The 21,510-nt window shown below is 34.7% G+C and overlaps 2 protein-coding genes across 3 annotated transcripts in view; both read right to left on the minus strand.

The window, feature by feature from the left end:
- Positions 1-1,563: 1,563 nt before the first annotated feature.
- The window catches only part of LOC117176971 (fork head domain-containing protein FD2-like), a 27,573-nt gene continuing 7,626 nt past the window's right edge, over positions 1,564-21,510 (minus strand). For both annotated transcript variants that reach the window (XM_033367404.1, XM_033367403.1), the window contains exons 3-4: positions 4,355-4,891; positions 1,564-2,203 (exon numbers count right to left, since the gene is read on the minus strand). In XM_033367404.1, coding sequence (XP_033223295.1) covers positions 2,027-2,203; positions 4,355-4,879 — 702 coding nt within the window. In that variant the 5' untranslated portion in view covers positions 4,880-4,891 and the 3' untranslated portion in view covers positions 1,564-2,026. The remainder of the gene's footprint in view (positions 2,204-4,354; positions 4,892-21,510) is intronic.
- The window catches only part of LOC117176511 (transmembrane protein 26), a 17,876-nt gene continuing 15,092 nt past the window's right edge, over positions 18,727-21,510 (minus strand). The window contains exon 6 of the mRNA XM_033366766.1: positions 18,727-18,880. Coding sequence (XP_033222657.1) covers positions 18,727-18,880 — 154 coding nt within the window. The remainder of the gene's footprint in view (positions 18,881-21,510) is intronic.

Genomic DNA, 21,510 nt, shown 5'->3' on the forward strand with positions numbered 1-21,510 from the left:
GTGGTAAATTCGTTTTTCTAAGTTGAAAATTAATTTTTGTAACTGAAAATTCGACGATTTCATTTGTAACTATTACATTTTTAGTTTAAAATTAACATTTTCAATTGAAAATTGATCATTTCTAGTTGAAAGTTAATGTCTTTTATTGGCATGTTTTTTCGATGGAAAATTTATCTTATTGGTTGAGAATGCATGGATTTTCGTGTAACTGCAAATTTTTGGTACTTGAAAAAAAAATTGTTGAAAATTCCTATTTTTCGACCGAAAATTCAACTGTTTCGTAGAAAGTTCGTCTTTTTGGCTTAAGCATTCAAAAATTAGATAAAAAGTTAAACTATTCGGTTGAAAAATAACTTTTTTTTATTGAAAATTTATATTTTTCATTGAAAATTTAACTATTTGTTTAAAAATAATCTTGTTTATTTTAAAATCCCCTTGGCATTTAAATTTATCAGTTTTGTTGAAAAATGATCTATTTGGTTGAAAATTTAACTTTTTTGTTAACAATTCGCTTCTTTTCGTTGAAAACAAATGTTGTTAAATGACAATATCACTATTTCGTGTTTCATTGAAAATTAATTGTTTCAACTGAAATTTCGCAAACCTATTTGTGGTTTAAAAGGTATACTTTGTTATTAAAAATTTTAATATTTTGTTATGAATTCAACTATTTTCTTATAAATTCTTTTTTTTCGTTCAATTCGACTGGTAGAAAATTCATCTTTTATGGTCGAAAAGTAATATTTTTTGGTTACGAATAAACCTTTGTGTTAAAACTTCATCTGTTTGGTTAAAAATTTAACTTTTTTAAGATTCACCTCCTTGGTTGAAAATTAAAATTTTTTTGTTAACATTTCGTTTCTATTTCGGTAAAAAAATTAACTTTTTTCTGAAAATTTCACTATTCCGTGTTTGGTTGAAAATTCTTTTTTTATGTGGAAAATTAATTTTTTTAACTGAAAATTTGATGGTTTCATTTGTGGTGTAAAATGTATATTTTGTTATAAAAAATTTAGGATTCAACTATTTTGTTAAAAACCCATCCGTTTAGATTCAAAATTCATCTTTTATGTCAGAAAAGTAATCTTTATTGGTTGAAAATAATCTTTTATGTGAAAAATTCAATCTATAGTTAAAAATTCAATGTTTTTGGTCAATATTCGTCTCATTTCATTGAAAGTTCATCTATTTAATTGCTGGTGCATCTGTTGGTAATAAAATTAATTTTTGTTATTAAAAAAATCGTCTTTTTTTAGAAATATTCTCTTTTTGTAAAAAATCTTTTTTGGTTGAAAATTCGATTATTTTCTTGAAAACGCAATATATTTCGACTTGAACTCTTAGGAATTGAGTTTTACATATTGAATTCACTATGTCATTTACATTAATTTAATTTGAAAAAATTGATCCTCATATTTTCTTGAAAAGCCATTCTACTTCCTATGTTTTGAGAGAATTTTCAGTTACGTTACTTTTCCTGGGGGGGGGGGGGGGGGGGGGGGTATTTTTTGGACCAATATACCGACAATTTTAATATCCTTTATTAAATATTCTTACCTGGTCGATATTTATCAACATCAGCTAATAACTCGCAGTAATTTAATCATTTAATGATTGGCACAGGGTGCGTTAGATAAAAAGAAGTCGCCGTCTGGAGCTAGAGATTTTCGCCGAAGGGATCTTAAGAGATTTGATTTATTGAAATTCTGAGAAGATCTTATTGACTCGCCGTTTCTGCTGTTTGAAAATTTAGACTTACACACCTCGCCTTTGAAGAAACAAACATCGACATGTGTGATTGAAACTGGCGTCGGAGTCATTAAAGTCCCCAAGCAGTAAAAAACAGCCACGCGCGGATCTTCGTAATCGGTCCAAAGCAGCAGAATTTCTCGTATTTTTGGCGACCAAGGCTCATGTCAGATTTAATGGTAGAGTGACATTGACCAGTTACATTCGCAAATTTGTATATATCCGGATTTCAATAACAGACTTATAAGAGAACATTTAGATACTTAAGATAATTCAGTTAGCTTCCGGAAGTTGGAGATTTCCTTAAAATATTATCGATTGTAAACATGGAGGATTTAATACGATGTTCTGGAAGTTGGACGGAGGTTGGTCCATCTTTTTCTTCTGTGAAACTTCTTTCGTAATCATTTATTTTGTCGGAGAAACCAGGAAGCTGCATACACTCTGTTGATATCTGAAGAAAAAAGATTTTTATGTCAGTATTTAAGTAATCTACAGTGGGCAAAATTATGATCTCTCAAATGGAACAATTTTCACATCTCAAAACTTTTCAATTCTTTGCCCAGTTTTTTTCCACGCTATATGATTTAAAGTCAAAATAAGTTGCATTTTCAACTAAATAATATAAATTTTTCATCAAAAGATGATTCCTACAAAGATGAATCTTTAACCTAATGGTGCAATTTTGAATTAAAAAAGATTAAAATTCAACTAAAAACAGTTGCATTTTTATTCAAATAGTTGAATCTTCAAGCCAAAAAGACGTTTTTTTAAACAGTTGAATTGTAAAACATAATATTTAAATATTCAACTCAAATGATGAATCTTTAAAAAAAAAGAATGCTTAACAAAGTAGTTCAACTTTTAGCCAAGTACTTTAATTTTTAATAAAAAAAAGCTGTATTCTCAGCAAAAAATGTTATAGTTAATATTTCAACAAGAAATGGAATAAGTAAATTTTTAGTTTAAAAAATTAATTTTAAACAAAAAATACTAATTATCAACAAAATAGTTGAACATTTAACCGAAGAGATGAATCTTCAACAACAGAAATGAATTTTTAGCAAAATAGTTCATTTTTCAACCAAGCAATTGAATCTTCAATAAGAAAATACCAATTCTTAACGAAACATGTAATAGTTGATATTTCAGTTAAAAAATACTTGAATTTTGTATTAAAAACAGTTACACATTTTTTATAACACAAGCGCAACGTTAGGGAAATTAATTACCATATTGATTTCAATAGATTAAAAGTACAAATATATTTAATTTTCCGAAATAAAACGTAATGGTCGAATTTTTAAACAATAATTATTAAACTTGAACTAAAAACAGTTACATTTTGAAACAAATAGTTTAATTTTCAAGAGAAAAAAATGACAAATTTCTTCGATGACAATTGAATTTTTAATGCAACAGGATGAATTTTGTATCCAAGAAGACAAATGCTCAACAAAACAGTTAAATATTTTAAAAAGTAATTAAATTGTCTACAAAATGGTTGAATTCTTAACAAAATAATTAAATTTTCAACTAAAATTATGAATCTTCAACGAAAAATAATTCATTTTTAAGAAAGAAGTACAACTTTTAAACAAGTAGTATAATTTTCATAAAGTTATACTAGTATAATTAACCAAATAATTGAATTTTCCACAAAGCAGTTTAAACGTAAACCCAAAAATATGAATTTTAACTAAAAACGAGCAATTTTTCACTAAAGACATAAACCTTCCATAAATAAAATTAATCTCCAACAAAGTAGTAGAACTTTTAACCAAATAGTTGGATTTCCTACCAAAAAGATTGATTAATATAGTTGAATCCGCAACTAAAAAAGAATAATTTTTAATTAAACAGTTATATTTTATACAAAAAGTTGAATTATCAACCCGATAATGTAATAAATAATGGAATAGTGAAATTTGCAGTTGAAGAAATCGATAAAAAAATTTTGAATTGAAAAAATAAATCTTCAACGAATAAAATTAATTTTTATCACATTAGTAAAACTTTCAACAGAAAAAGATGACTTTAACCTAACAGTTGCATTTACATCAAAATAATTAGATTTGAAACAAATTAGTAGAGTTTTTAACTAAAATATATAAATTCTGAAGCAAAAATATAATGGCTGCGTCTGGTCGTCCCAAAAAATTGAGTTAAGCTGGAAAATGGAATTTCGAGACTAGCCCAGCCACTAATAAATATTTGAGTTATCCCTAATTGCGGGATGACCAGACACTTCAAAATATAATAGCAGACTTTTCAATTTAAAAAAATTAACTATCAAACAAAATTAGTTGCATTTTCTGAATAGGTTCTATTTATTCAGTTTGCATTTAAGCGATGAACCTAGAAAAGAGGTAAGTTTCTTGAAACCAGGGGGAAAAAGGAATTCTTTTAAAAAAGAGAATATGGGGAGAGTGTGAAGCCTGGACCACAGACATACCGAATTTGATAAATTTCAGCTTCAGTTTATCGGAAATTCCCGGACGCTTTCTGGTTTTCCTTGACATTCCCTTACTTTCTGGTATTCCCTGATCTGCAACAGCCCTTCTATTCGAAATGATTTATATAAAAAGAAGGTAAAAAATCATACCGGAAAAATGCAGTGAGTCTGATTTTGTAGTTGTTGTCTAGCAAAGCTTCTCTGCTTCTTCGCTCTTCTTCTTCTGTAATTTCCGTGTTCAAACATTTCACTTGCTGATGAATCGAGAGTCCAGTAGCTTCCTTTTCCAGCATATTGTTCATCCTCGCTAGGACAAGTTTTGTCACGTGGGATTTTTACAAAACAGTCATTTAGACTCAAGTTGTGCCTAATAGAATTTTGCCATCCTTGTCGATTTTCTCTGTAATATGGAAATCTGTCCATAATAAAACCGTAAATTCCCGAAAGAGTTAATCTCTGCCTTGGTGAGGAATTTATAGCCATTGCTATTAATGCAATATACGAATAAGGTGGCTTCTCATATCTAGGTTGGGGTTTTAATCTCTGATGTGGTAAAGACCAGGTGAAATGAGAGAAATTTACTGGATTGGAAAAAGACGACGAATTCATCCCAGGCATCATTGATAAACTGTAGTAATTTGTCAGTGGAACGATCGATGGGAAAATTTCTTCCATGACTTCAGACTCCTGAAATTAATGTAAAAGATAGGAACACTTTATAGGGTGTTTAAGAAATCAAAATGCTTCTTGAGAGAGATTTAGATTCTTTAGAAAATTTTATTTGCTTGAGTATTTACAAGCTTATGAAATATTTATGAATAAGAGAGACTAAGAAATCTGGAAGACTCCGGGAATTATATTTAACCGGAAAAAATCTAGGATTTTTATTTAGGAATGAGAATTTTGTTATTTTATCGGAAAACCTTTTTCCTTCTGCTTTGTCTTTTTGTTGTTTAGTCGAGAACAAGGGAGAAGAAAATCTTATTATTTCACGTATGCCATCAAAGTTAATTGGTATAAAAACAATAAAAAGCTAACCAAGAAGTTAGAACTAGAAAGTTGTAGATCGCGGAATTGAACAAGATAGAGCTAGAAGTTGGCCAAAACTAGAAGATGCTCGCTCGCTCCATCAAAACATTAAAGTCCTATCTCGGGCGAGCAAAGCATGAAGGTGCCACTTCTCGCTTATAATATAAACGCGAGAAGTGGCAACCTTCGTGCTTTGCTCGCCCGAGATAGAACTTTCATGATTTGATGAAGCGAGTGAGCACCTTTTAGTTTTGGCCAACTTCTAGCCTCATCTTGCTCAATTACGCGAGAAAGACCTTCCAGCGCTAACTTCTCGGTTAGTTTTTTATTGCTTTTATTTTTGGTTAAGTACCGTCAAGTCGTGTCGCGTGCGTTGGCACCCTACCATTAGGACACCTCGAGATGATTAAAGTTTTATTTACCCGAGAGTAGCAAGCCCACTAAATTTTAGTTTGATCGAATAATATCTTCTATTATGCGCATTGAACTGAAAATTCAAATGATGGAAAACTGAAAAAAAATTTGCTATAAGCCAAACAATTTTACTGAATATTTTTAGTTACAGTTTTTGGTACTGACTTATAATAATGTAAAATCTGACAATAAAAACCAGATTTTTGTTCAAGTTTGAACTTTTATGAATGGGCAAAAAAATGAGTTTTTGATTGCGTTAACTGTACATTTTTCTGAAAAAATTCAAACATGTCCTTAAAATTTCCTCAGCTGTTATCGTGGAAATATGCATTTGTTTTGTTACCATTAACAAAATTTGTCTGGTTTTAAAATGGTGACTATGTTCTTTTATGAGTAATTTTCAGATCTTTTAAACCGCGAAAAAAATGTAGTATGATAGCAAAAGAATGGCATGTTTCTTCGATTAAAACTCAATTGATTTCTGGGACAAGTTTAAATTTTCACAAAAAATGTGCAGTTAACGCAATCCAAAAAGCTGTTTTTTCTTCAGATTTTAAGAAAGTTCTAGCTTGAGAAAAAATATTGTTCTTTAATTTATAATTATTTTATATTATTATGCACTGCCAAAAACTGTACCTACAAAAATTCAAACTATTTTTTTTGGCTCAGGGATTTTTTTTTAATTTTCCAAAATTTGAATTTTCATATCCACACACAAAACAGACGATATTATCCGATTGAACTAATATTTGGAAGGATTACTACCGTTGAACTAATCCTAGTTTTACCCACTATTAGAGAAAAAGCTTGAAAAGGAAGATTTTCGGCTCACTCTAATATACTTGATGTCAGTTTTTAAAAGTATATTGTAAAAATGGACAAAATTTCAATGTTTGAAAAAAGTTAAATCAAATCTAATATAATAAACATTTTATAAGGTGGAATCAAAAGATTAGAAAAATTCGAAAAAATCTCATCCAAAGGAAAAAATAACTCTCATATAATTAACATCAAAAGAACTTAAGCAATCATTGTTTAATAGGTGGTGTCACACTCGTCATCAGTAATATAGTTTCGATTAATATTTATCACTTCAGTCTGTGATTGAGGGAAAGTTTGGTACGTGTAAATAAATAATTTCTAAATAATAAAAAAAAATATATTTGAATTTTGAGGGGGGGGGGGGGGGAGAAAAAATGGACACAAACCAGAGGATCTTAAATTGTCTGATCACTACTGCACACCCTGTTCATATTAATATCATACTTGCTTTTTTCGCAATTATTAAATTCGATTTCAATTTAAAGAGAATTAAAAAATTGCTGCAAATTGGAAATTATTTTCATCAATTCTGCTAAATTGTTTTTATATTCAATGTTGCTTAGACGTTACTTCAATTCAATAAAATTTACTTTAATTCAGTAAAATTAAATCAAATTCAAGTGGACATGAATGTTTCACTTTAGTCAGTGAAATTCACTTGAATTCAGTCCAATTAATACTAATTCTCCTGAAGTTATATATAACTTTGTTGGAATTATCTTGCTTTTATTTAAATTCCTTTTAATATAAACTTAAATTTATTTACATTGTTTGAAATTCACTTAAATTTATATTATTATTATCCCACCTTTCACCGACAGGCACTCATGACCTGGTATTTCGCTACTAAACATGACCGCGAAACGCGGCAAGTGATTAGTAGATTCATTGGTATCAGTCGTTGTTTCGGAACTCTATGCTCTGCATGCACATTCGACATAATTCGCGCGTATACTCACCGGAGAGCCCGTCTATAGGGATCCGACAAATACACTGGAGAGCCCTATAGGGATCTAACATTCGTCCTGGAAAGCCCTTTTAAAGGGTTCCAATATTCATCCTGGTTCCAATGTCAACGACTGAAACCACAGATTGAAAATATTCATTTTGTTTACAACAATCGGCCAGACACAAAAACAACTTTACATAGGCACACGGACGTACATATACACAAAGAATGTCAAAAATTAGAAGTCAAAAATTAAAAATGTGATTAGCACAATCATCTGCCATGTATGCGGGATGAGCAAAGAAGGCGATTTTAGCCGTTACAATTGTTCACACCCAGAAAATTCCGTACGATGTAACACGTGTTCACCAATACGGCCTTTTGAATTAGATATAACGAATTTCGAGCTTCCAGCTCTTCCAAGATTTGTACGCACCTCGCAAGAACATTCCCAGTGGAGATCACGACCGGGTGGGTGGTGACCTTCTTTACCCTCCACACATTCAGGATTTCCTGCTTCAGCTCCGAACATTTCTGGATTTTCTCTGTATCTCGGAGCCTCATGTTATTGTTAAGGGTAACACTTATGTCTATTATTCTCACGTGTTGAGCACCTTTATCAAACCAGAGGACATCTAGACAATTTTTTCTCACTAGATTGTCAGTCAGAATATTCCTGTCCTAGTAAAGGAGATGGTCTTCTTTCTCTAGTACTTTAACTGGGCTATATTTGTAGTAAGGCTCAAATCTCTTTAGTAAACCAGTGTTCAGGGCACTTTCTCGGTGATCGATCCCAGCAGCATCATCATGCCTGCGCGTGTATTCTCTTGTTAGTCAATGTAGGCAATGTGCAAAATGCGTTGGTAGTCTTCACATGCAACATAACCACACTGTCAAACGTGACTTGGTCCTTGCAACTAAGGGAGCCTTGACAGCAACCTTTCCGTTCTTCGGAGAGGACGTTGTTTTCCTCACAATATTTATAGGTGAAGTCAGAAATGATCGCCGTGAGTGAAACACTTATAGAGGGTTAAGAGGCAGGTGATTCGTCGGTGATCACTAGGACTACCAGCATCTACCATTTTGGATAACATATACGTTACGCCCTTCGTCATGAAAGAGAGCAAGTGATCTGGGTTCTCCAAAATGTTTCGAAGGACTCCAGCAAGAGTGGGATGCAAAACCTCGAGGGATTTGTATCAGAAGCTGTGCACCCCATCCGCAACATGCACTTTTCAGTTCTTAACCTTCTTTTGGATACGAGTTACATCGGAGGCTAAAATGGATAGGCTATTTATCCCAAGCAACCATGCTACTCTGTCCTTTATTAGACTGAGACATGTCATATTCAGCTGACTTGACCGATGAGTACACCAGATGCTCGACCAATATCTGGCCATTTCTTCGGCCATAGGTGGTTCACAATAATTTTGAGTTTTGTTTTTGCCACCTGGAAGTCCGCGATTGGAGAGTTTTTCGTCTGCCACAAAAGTCCTATTCGCGTTGACAGATCCTGAGCCTCTGTTTAAGATACTCAATTTCTTCGTCCAGATTTTTTTGAACTGAAGTTATGAGGGTGCAGGATATCCTCCACGTGGCGAGTTAATCTCTGAAACCGATTGCCGTTCCGAAATTGGTACAACCGTCCCAATTTTGCTCTTATTTTACTAATCTCGTCCTGAAGTCAAAACTTTCATGTAGGGTCTGACATCTTTGTTGGGGAAAAGTTGTTAGCAGCCTGATTTCAGACTTTTACGCTCATCATCTGCGTTCCTGATCTGCGAACTTTACAATGACATTAGTGAAGCACACCATGAGACGCAGGCTTTCTTCATCGAGCTCTTTAATGAGTTTTGCAGGAGCAGGGACAGACTCCGGCGGCTGCAAACCTAACGACTTTCGACTAAGAGATAGTTCGCCCTGCTACATCCCCCAGATCTGGCCCCCGATCGCCAATATTGTCTCGTGTCACGGGTATATAAACGCCCGCTTTACCGCATCTTCGGGGTGCGCTATACGTGATGCTGTTGTTATTGCACCTGTTTTCGATGTTACTTATTACGACCGTGGATATAAGGTGGCGTCGCCTAATGGATCTTTATTGATCAGAAAGATGTCTTTCACTTACTCTATGGGCCAGGACGGGATGGAGAACCACGAAGAGACGATGTCTTTCGCCCCGATATGTCCTCCTTGTGTCGTTGCCTGAAAGTGTCATGTGATCACATCTCCATTCATTTCCGGCGCCTACTTGATCCTCTTTTTGGTCTGCGCATCCTGGAGTTGCTGGCGGAACGCATTCTCAACCTTAGATCTTATTCGATTGATATTTCTTCTAGGGAGGAGGAGGTTCCCATCTATTATCTGATGCATTCGTGGTTTCAAGTCGGCTTGGGTTCATGTCTTTGTTTCTCGGAAATTCACCACAAAGTTTTTGTGAAAGGCCATCTTGTCAGGACAAGATGTGGCATTTCTGTGGAAGCGGTCGGCTGGGGGCTCCCCACTGAAACATCCTTTGAAGACGCAACTGATGTTCTACCGCTGATCAATCTATCTAAAGATCACCCCAAGTGAAAAGCCTCACAAAGTCATCATGTACAGTTCCTCACTTGGGCCCATTAGTATCCAAGGTCTTTGGTTCAGGCGTCATTCACTCCACTGACACTCTTCCTTGTGCATTTCTTATAAGCTATTTTTCACCACATTTTTCTGTCTTACCTTTACTCTTTAGTTTCTTTCACATCCATGTATTTTCTCATCCTACTTAAGGGCGTTCCCGCTTTGTCGTCGCTGTAGGGCTTGATCTCTCCTCTAATAACTTCGGCAGCTATGCTGGCAGTAGCGTAACTTCTGGTAGGGCCTCCTAAGCCAGATAGGCAAAGAGCGAAGAGGAGAGGGACTAAGAGGAACACCTAGGGGAATGAATATCGAAATCAAAGCAAACATGGAGGGTGTTGATAACAACAATATACCCCAAGTGTGAAAGGTCTCACCATTGATTCCGATCAGGTGCAAGCTCCGGTGGTCGACGTCGGCCCTGCCACAGGGGCCCTCTACAGGGCAACGTAGAGAAGTTAGTACGTTTCAAAGACATCGCCAGCTGGATGAGGCAGGTTAGCGAATGCTCTAGAGCCGTGGCCAACGAGAAGCTTTTTTTCAGGAGAAAACTTTAAAGGGTGATCCCAAAAAGCCACCTCAAGCCAAAGAACCAGGCGTCTTTATTGACGTTGAAAGCCCAAGAAGGCGGAGAAACCAGAAGAAGAAGCAGAAAAAGGAAATTGCTACTTCCAGCAAAGTTGCTCAAATCGCCAAACCGAGAGGTGGTGGAAGAAGAAAAAAAGAGGAGAACTCGTTGCGAGGTTCTTATCATCAAACCCGCTCCTGGACAGACGTATGCGAGCATCTTAAAGTATGAGCCAAACCGGAGGAGAGAGCCAGTTTTGGCGATGCGTTGAAGGGAGTGTTGGGCGATAAAGGTGGCGTTAGGAACTTGACTCCAAGAGCCAAATTAATAGTTCGCAACCTCGTTGAAAAGACCGAGGTAGAGGATATACAGAAAGAGCTCGAGGATTTATTGGGGGACCACATTGGTATTTCCCCAAAACATAAACCTCATCAAAAGGAGCATCAAGGGGTTCATCCAGGCTTTTATAGAGATGGACGATGCGCCTGCTTCTAGGTTGGAGAAAGGTTGGTGAAGGCATTAAATTCTGAAACCCGGTACTACCGCTGCACAATGGTCTGGAATAGGAATTTACTGTTCATAATCGCCCACAGGTCGTATTTCTTATCCGATTAAAAAGTTTTTTTTAGAAATGATCAGCAATTAATTTTTAAGAGAATTGTGGTTTGCTTTTTTAAAATTTTTTTCACAGAGCAACAATATATAAACAAACATAGTGACAAAATTGACCATTTTAGCTTTGTGAATTTTTATCTCAAGAAAAAATACAGATAGAAACTTACTATCAGCCGGAATTATTGCACATGCATTCATAGAACATAATTACTTTTAATAATATTTAACTTAATTATTATAAACAATTTCTATAAACAAATTCTTTATAAACGAGTTTTCCTCATAGCTGAATTGATTTTTCTGAACAAAAGTTATTCACAATTGTCTTTAAAGCCATTTCTATACTTTAAGCTTTATCAAACACAAACAATATAGATCGTTTATAACAATTTAGTTAAACAAATCTCCTAATCGGCCGTTTCCTCGTAGAAAAAAACGTTTTTTCTTCAATAATTATTAGAATGACATTTATTGCGGTGACTAACTAACGAAATTAAATAAAGAATAATTTATATGATTGTTATAAACAATTTTTCTAACAAAACTATGATTTATTTTTTTACATGCAAAAAGGACGGTTTTCCACTGAAATTATCCGACAATAAACTAAGAGTGATTCCAAAATTGGATATGGGACATTAAATAATAATTTGCGTAATTGTTAATAACAATTTCTGTAGCAAACTGTCCATAGCAATAACGCTGTACTTGCGTTTTTAGAAGTCGCCTATCTTTCATTTGTTTTATGCAACTTCCTGAAAAATAAATGAGGAACAAGTGAAAATAGGGTGCAATAACTTGAGTCCTCAGATATTTTCATTGCATCCTTGAAGCCTGATTGGGAAAAAGTGGAAGTTGAACTTGATCAAGAACTCGATGAACTAATAGAACAATTCGTATCTAAAAATGATTCGAGTTATGAATCGTAATTTATTTATTTTAAGTTTTTTATAATAATCTCATTATTATTATAAGTATCAATTTTTTCATTGATTCAATAACACAAATAAGATTATCACAAAAATGATTGAAGAAAAAATAACTTTCTTCTACGACCAACCGCAGATTGTCACGCATTGTTTTAAGATTGTGATTAACAATTACGCAAATTATTATTGAATGTCCCATATACAAATTTTGGAATCACTGTTAGTTTATTGTCGGAGAATTTCAGTGGAAAACCGTCCTTTTTACATGTAAAAAAATCATAGTTTTGTTAAAAAAATTGTTTATAACAATCATATAAATTATTCTTTATTTAATTTCGTTGGTTAGTCACCGCAATAAATGTCACTCTAATAACACAGCCACACAAAAAAAATTGTGCGGATCTGGTAACAAGACACACGTATTCCTATGGATTTTGGGGCGCTGAATTCAAATTCGGTATCAAAAATCACCCACCACGACATGGTTGAGCCATAACCTCAAAAAATGACGAAAAATCATGCACTGAGGCAAATAAATTTCAAAATAATGCCAGTGATGCAAATTTTCACTTCAAAAATATGTCGACAACTGTGAAGGATCAACCCTTGCTTGATATCAACTTATTTAACATAACTTTACCCAACAGAACCTGACCTCACCTAACCCGAATTAACAGAAATTTATTGAACTACACGTAAAGCTCTGGAAGCATATTTTCCCAGTAGCAAATGCGTGCTGTATCGAATGGGTCAAACCTCACGAAACACAATTAAACTGGTTGTGTTGTCCCGTTGTGTTTGCGGTACAGTTTGAATCAGCTTGGGCTTAACCTGCAAAGAGGTCAAACCTATCCTAACCTAAAAAAACCTGACCTAACCTAACTTAACCTAACTTAACTTCACGTAACACAATTAAACTCATTGTGTTGTCCCGTTGTGTTTGCGGTACCGTTTCATTCAGCTTCGGTTTAACCTACATAGAGGTTTAACCTATCCTAACCTAACAAAACCTGACCTAATCTAACCTAGCTGAATGAAATTCAACCACACATGCAGCTATGTAAGTGTACGGTTCTCAGTCTTAAATGTGTGCTATATTTAATAGGTTAACTCGATCTTAACCTAAATATAAATATATAAATATATCCCTTAAGTTTAAGAAAAGCAGAGAGAAAAAAATGTTGAATAAAACTCTTATTCATTTGCATGTTTAAGTTACAGTTCTACATTTTAATTGATACAAACATTGTCAGGTTAATTGAAATGGGGTCAATTCTACTTGTAGTTCTAAGTTTCTTCAAATGAGTAATGTGCGTCTAAATTTTTAACCACCTGTAGTACAATGAAATTAATTTTATTGTGTTACAACGGAAACACTTAAGCTAAGTTGTGTTGCGTTAAGCAAAATTTCGTTAGGTTCTGTTAAGTTAGGTTAATTTGTAGGTTAAGATCGAGTTAACTTATTAAATATAGCACACATTTAAGACTGAGAACAGTACTCTTACATAGCTACACGTGTGGTTGAATTTCATTCGGCTAGGTTAGGTTACGTCAGGTTTTGTTAGGTTAGGATAGGTTAAACCTCTATGTAGGTTAAGCCGAAGCTGAATGAAACGGTACCGCAAACACAACCTGACAACACAATGAGTTTAATTGTGTTACGTGAAGTTAAGTTAGGTTAGGTTAGGTCAGGTTTTTTTAGGTTAGGATAGGTTTCACCTCTTTGCAGGTTAAGCCCAAGCTGATTCAAACGGTAGCGCAAACACAACGGGACAACACAATCAGTTTAATTGTGTTTCGTGAGGTTAGGTTAGGTTAGGCTAGTTCAATAAATTTCTGTTAATTCAGGGTAGGTTAGGTCAGCTTCTGTTGGGTAAAGTTATGTTAAATAAGTTGATATCAGGCAAGGGTTGATCCTTCACAGTTGTCGACATGTTTTTGAAGTGAAAATTTGCATCACTGGCATTATTTTGAAATTTATTTGCCTCAGTGCATGATTTTTCGTCATTTTTTGAGGTTATAGCTCAACCATGACGTGATGGGTGATTTTTGATACCGAATTTGAATTCAGCGCCCCAAAATCCATAGGAAAACGTGAGTCTTGTTACCAGATCCACACACTTTTTTTGTGTTGCTGTGTAATTATTGAAGAAAAAAACCTTTTTTTCTACGAGGAAACGGCCGATTAGGAGACTTGTTTAACTAAATTGTTATAAACAATCTACATTGTTTATGTTTGATACAGCTTTAAGTATATAAATGGCTTTAAAGACAATTGTAAATAACTTTTGTTCAGAAAAATCAATTCAGCTATGAGAAAAACTCGTTTATAAAGAATTTGTTTATAGAAATTGTTTATAATAATTAAGTTAAATATTATTAAAATTAATTATGTTCTATGAATGCATGTGCAATAATTCCGGCTGATAGTGAGTTTCTATTTGTATTTTTTCTTGAGATAACAATTCACAAAGCTAAAATGGTCAATTTTGTCACTATATTTGTTTATATATTATTGCTCTGTGAAAAAAATTTAAAAAAAAGCAAACCACAATTCTCTTAAAAATTATTTGCTGAGCATTTCTAAAAAGAATTTTTTAAATCGGTTAAGAAATACGACTTGTGGGCGATTATGAACAGTAAATTCCTATTCCAGACCACTGTGCGCTGCCACGAGTTTGGTCACATTACTCGAGAATGCAAAGGAGAAGACCGGAGCAAAATATGCTGCCGGCGCAGTCAGGAGGGGCACAAAGCGTCACTCTGCCAAAACCTGGCACCACGGTGTCCGCCCTCGACCTTCAAAAAGAAAGACCATAGTAGAGACGAAAACGAATATAACTAAACACCTAACACCGGATACCGGAAATGGGCGAGTAAATAAATTCGAACAAAAAAAGAACATCCTTGATGGAGAGTGCCTTCATGGTGTATTGGCCCATGACTTAAATCTCTGAAGTTATGCGAAAGCGGTTTCCGGAGACTTAGGTAAGTAGAAAAGAGGACGGGTTTTAGTTGATAAAAATCCGACACTACCCAGCCTTCAGCTGGGTGTCTTTTTGAAGATTTCCCCTCCTACAAAAAATGCATTTTCTCAAATAAGCTATTTTGTTTCTATGGCTTCTTATGTCTCTTCAAATTAGAGTCTCATTCATACATTATAATCATTTTGTCTGCGGCCTGCCTCTGGTCACGCAGCCATTTACTTTTCCTTGATACACTTATTTTGTCAATCGTTTACCTTTTATTTTCTCAACATGCCCAAACCATCTAAACGAATATCGTTCAGAACATATATGTCAACCAGTATCATGCCAGTCGTCTTAATTTTACTCTTATCCGTTTCTTAGTAGGACCAGGTCTCGCTACCGTACAACACAGTCTATGTAAACATAAAGTTAAATATTGTCCTTTTAGCTTTAGCTGATGTATTTTTAATTCTGATCATGGATCCTGCACTACAGATTAACTTCTTACCCTCGTTTATACGCCTATCTAACTCCCTATCTATTTTTCTATCACTAGTGAATAGGCTACCAAGATATACGTGCATATAAACTTTTTCTATTCTCTTGTCGTTCACGATAATGTTGCATATGGTTTCTCACCCATTCCTTCAAACACCATAATTTTTTTTAATTTATGTTAATTTTGAGGCTCAAGTTCTTTATGCTTGTATTTATTTTGCTCTACATTTCTTGCCAGTCTTCGATTGACGCTGCCAACCTTATCATCTGCCAACCTTATCATTTGCGAACACTAAACAACATACCCTCTCTGGCCCGAGATCCATACCTTCTTCGTCTAAGAGGGCCATTCTTAGACGTTTGTCCAGAAATATAATAAATGACCACGAGGACATAATGCGTCCTTGCCTAACACCCTACATGATATCAAACGAGTCACTTAGTTCTCCATTTAGACTCTCACTTGCTTTGCTCCCTGAATATATTGTTTTATTGATTGTAAGAGCCATCCATTGACTCCATAATCTTTCAAGACTTCCCAAAGTTTACTTCTATCCACCTTATCAAACGCTTTTTCTAGGTCAACAAACGCAGAGAAAACTTTTTTCTTTACTCTGAGATTTTTCCTGTGATCTATATGAATTCAATTCGTTAGGCAAAACTCACTTATATTCTGTGAAATTCATTTTAAATTAATTGCTTGAATCAGTTTATAATTGAGGTAAATTTAATTAGAGTTTAATTTAATTATAATAATAGTTTATACTATAATGGTTTATAATAATGGTTTATACTGCTCCGTGGCTTTGTAAAGGAACTTACCATTTGTGATGATGTGAGCTCTACCCAGGATAATTCGGTTATAAAGCATTATAGATTTAAATATCCGCGCCTGCTTTGACGGCGTAAAAGATGTACAATCGCGAAATGGACGAATTGATAAGCAAGCTCTTCTGCATATGCATGATCATGTGCGTGAGAATGACAAGGTTCGTAAGCTCGTGCTTCGCCCACTTAACCGCCCCAAACGAGCAGAGTAGAGGCGGGACGGCAATCACGCTACTCGCAGACATCTTGTTCAACGTTGACAGATTGGAAGAACAGATCTGTCAAAGGATATGCTTGTATCTGCTTCGGAAACCTACTTGAGTGATTTACCATAAATGCGGCTCTAATGCACGCCTAGGTATGAATATGTCTCTCCAGCGTCAAGGTATCTAATAACACTGCCTAATCCACGAGTTTAGGGTCCTCGGGAACGCCAGCTATTCGTCCTTGCTTCAGATGAATCTTGACACACTTTTCTAATCCAAAGTTCATACCAATATCTTAAAGCAATCTGAAGCTGCCTTACACTAGAAGCACCAACCTTCAGGTCATTTATACAGGGTGGACACGCTGGGGCTTACATACATGGCGCACTTGATTGCTACCCAAATTGCTCAACAGCAGGGAATAAGCCATTGTACAGGGGCATTTTCATATTTCGCGCCTTTAAAGTTGCAGTCAGATCGACCATTCGGTCAAGTCCGTGCATCTTCGGATCAAGTTTATCATAGTTTTCATGGTTGCGTTCGAAACTTCAAATGGAAACAAGTATCAAAAAATATAGGTTATGTTGTAATTACAAATAATAAAAGTGTTTCATTAATAATGAAGTGTGACTTGTGGACTGAGAAGTAAACGTCAATTTTCTTATGTGTAAATAAAATTATGGAATGACTGCTGAGTGACAAATACTATAAATTGGTAATAATATTGTGCGCTTTTAGTAGGCGAAGAGTTAATTGTGTTTAACGCTTATTTGCGGCATTTCTGATAGAATCCTATAACCAACGAGTCTCTTATTTATTTTAATGGTTGATCAAACAAAATTTTAGTATGATGTCCAGAGAAAACATTTTCTAAAATACAAAAAAATTACTAAATATTTTAATGATTAAAATTCAAGCAAGTTGAATACTTCGAGATATCTTTTTGATACACCTAGATGATCAGAATGACTCAGAATTAATTTTAGGCTGATCAATCCCTAGTCTTGGGATAAGGTCTAGAGATAATGGTTTTCCAATAATGTTCATTAAAATGAACCAGCTGAAATATACCAAATCCATCTGCATTTTCTGATGTGAATTTATCTATGATCGATCTGTGAAAAAAACAATGAAAATCAGTTATTATTTTCAGAAATAATGTGTTACTTATCAAAGTTATCAATAAGTAATTATTGATAAATTATTATTAAGTAATTATTGTTTAAATTATTACTGCCGACACTGTCAGTAATAAACATACAAAACCACAAAACATTTCTTTGGTAAAGAATAATTAATCGAAAGTATAATAAACATGCCGGGTCGATCTGTCATTATTTCGAGGTTATGGTCGGATTTACCTTTTTACCGAAATCGCTGTAAGGAATTGTATGTAATGCCAATTAAAATTTTTTGCATGTCACTCAGCAGTCATTCCATAATGTTAATGACACAGAAGAAAATTGACGTTTACTTTTCAGTCCACAACTCTCACTTTATTATTAATGAAACCCTTTTATTATTTGTAATTACTACATAACATAACCTATATTTTTTGACACTTATATACATTTGAAGTTTCGAACGCAACCATGGAAACTATGATAAACTTAATGCGAAGATGCACGGACTCGACCGAATAGCCGATCGGAATGCAACTTTAAAGGCGCGAAATATGAAAATACCTCTGTACAATGGCTTATTCACTGCTGTTGTGCAATTCGGGTAGCAATCAAGTGCGCCATGTAAGTAAGCCCCAGCGTGTCCACCCTGTATAAAACACATGAGTCACCTTATGCTCTTTTATGCAAAAGAGTTGAGGAATCATGGTGTCGCCCTGAAAGATGCCCCTCCAGAAGGCGATGCTGTTGGTTGTCTCACGATGATTTCCAGGCAAGATAGTGAATCTAGTTTTCCAAAAGGTAATCAACCTCTCTCTGCATCTTACTAAATTTATCTTTATCACAGGATGAATCTTCAAGTCTTCTAACAGATGATAAATCTATGAAGGGTTGAATCGTAAGCTTTCCGGTTGTTCACCAAGCCACCGTATTTAAACATTTCAGCGTGAATTACTTTTTACCTTTTTACCTTACCATTCTTTAGGTTCTTAACGGTATCCCCAACCTCAGAGACACTAATGTTTTCAACCGAGTTTTCCGCCGTAGCAGCTTCTATGTCGGAGTTGTCCTGCTCCATAACTTCACCTCCCAATAATTTCATGTAATTGTCCCTATGAATGTCATCTACTTCGTCTGAATCATATGCTATTTCACCCCTGCTATTCTTAATGTCAACTTGCACTGTACTACTACTTCCTTTCTTGTTTTACTTACGCACTTGCAAATAAAATAATTTCTTATTTCCTTCGAAAGCGTTTTCCACTTTCTACTCTTTTTGCGCTTTGATTTGATCCTGGCTTTCCTTAGCTAGTATGTTCAACTTTCTTAGGTGCGCTTGTTTCTTTTCGTTCACGGCTACGCGGATTTCATTATTCCACCATGCATCCCCAGTCATTTTTCCTACAACCGCGCAGTGCCACACACTTCAGTTGAACTCCTCATAGTGATTTCAAAGATTATTTTACAAGAACCCTTTATAAACAGGGTGAACCATTTTAATCGACCCGCCCGAATTTCTCGGTTTCCAAGAGGTAATACAAAAAAATGGTTTAGACAAAAGTTGTTCAGGTCAAAGGGAGCCATTTATCTGTGCAATTAGTTTTGTTGGTTTGAACTTAATTTTCAAGGTCATTTGAAGGTCAAATTGTTTTTTTTTAAAGATGCGAACCACTATTTTTGACACCGAATTCGAAAAGAGCGGAAAATTTTATGTCCGAAATGGTATTTAAAAATTAATTTTTTCATTACCTCCAAAATGTAATTTCAAGCTTAAGTTCTAAAAAAAACTGGGGTTGCGATATTCTATTCCATTTTTTGATAGAATAATCGTAGTCCATGTACCTTAATGAGGAATATTCAACTCCAATGTGACGACGACTTTGAAAATGTTGACCTTGATCTAATTTTTCAAGGTCATTTGAATATCAGAGAGAATTTTCACTCCTTTATACTGGGTTGTCAAAGACAAAGTATTCCGCAAAAAACTCTCTCTGACCTTGAATAAACCTTGAAAAATGAGATCAAGGTCAACCTTTTCAAGGTCGTTATCACATTGGAATTGAACATTTCCCATAAAGGTACATTAACTGCGATTATTCTTTCAGAAAACGCTATCTAATATCGCCACCACAGTTTGCTTAGCACTTAACTTGAAATGACCTTCTCAAGGTCATGAAAAAAAATTTTTAAATACCTTTTCGGACGAAAAATATCGCGCTCTTTTCGAAATCGGTATCAAAAATAGGAGCTCCCATTTAAAAAAAAACACTTTGACCTTCAAGTGACCTTGAAAATAAAGTTTAAGGTCAAAAATAACTGCACAGATGAATGACTCCCTTTGCCCTGAACAACTTTTGTCTAAACCATTTTGTTGTATTGCCTCTTACAAACCGAGAAATTCGGGTGCGTCGATTAAAATGGTCCACCTGTATGTATTGTGAATCAGAGCCTACGAACTAGTTCTATCTAGGTGTTCATTTATTTTGTCTGTAAATTCTTTTTTCTGGTTTCTATAGCTTCTCTACCCTGAGTCGCGTCTGTTTCGTCTTTTTGGTTCTCTTTCTTCTTCATCCTTAATCTATGTTACTTTTTGAGACTAGAATGTGTCGTTCACTTTCGTTCCAAGTTCAAAACTTCTCTTAACCCTTGTATCTATTACTAGCTCTTTCAGTCTTTTATCCGCAACAATCTAAACACAAACTGAACAATCTGTCTCCGTTGCCATTTGTTTTAGATCTTCAAAATTACCTAACACCCTTTCCGTATCCTCGGATTGCTGGACTCCAACCCATCTACACTGAAAGAAATGAATTGCTGATTCAGTTATATTGCGTGTTAGATCAGCAATCTGTATGGCTGGAATATACATATCGATGGCTGATCTAACGCGCAATATGATTGTACCAGTCATTCATTTCTTTCAGTGTATTCATATTTCCTAGAATGATTCTTTCCCAATGATTGCAAGTGCCTATAGTATCATTTAAAGTATTTCAGAAGGCGTCTTTTAGCTCACTCCTTTCATCAACCACTGGGATGTAACACGCTATGATAAATAGTCTTCTTATTCCCAATTTCATTCTAACAAACATAAATTTAGAATATGCTAATCCATGACCGTTGTTGCTTTTTCCTTCATAAAGAGACCGACTCCTTGCCAACCATGTGATTCGCTATCTACTGCTGACCATGGATCAAGTCCGTTCTTTAACTCTCAATTGCCTATTATTTTATGTGGCATCCCATTTTCTTTATGCCTTAGGCATACGCCTAAATACCAACTCAATTCGAAAAATTTATTTTGCGAGTAAAAATAATATCCAAAATAATTAGCCAATCGTCGTAAGGTGCAGAATCAAATTATAAAGTCAGTCCCATTCGACTGTGTTTAATTGAAAGGAAGTATAGGGACAGCATTAAAACCGAAAAAAGTCACTGTTGTTTTGTGTTGTGGCCACTGAGAATGGCACCTTCCTTCAGCAGTGTAGTATTAGAAGAGAAAATGTGTACAGATGTAAAAAATTCCCTCTGACCATCCCCGGCGCGCCATCGCTCATTCGGCAATCTTTCCAGATGCCCCAAAATTTTTGTTAATTCTCTGCGATTCATAAGTTTGGGTTTCTTTCGGTCGTTCAAAACATGGAACCAGTGGTATTTGAAGTTCAGACTTTAGACTGTAAGATTCTGTCTCTTTAAAAAATATCCTTTACAAAATATTAGCCTTTAAAATATTTGTCCTATC

This window comes from Belonocnema kinseyi, chromosome 7, assembly GCF_010883055.1.
Source record: "Belonocnema kinseyi isolate 2016_QV_RU_SX_M_011 chromosome 7, B_treatae_v1, whole genome shotgun sequence".
NCBI lineage: Eukaryota > Metazoa > Arthropoda > Insecta > Hymenoptera > Cynipidae > Belonocnema > Belonocnema kinseyi.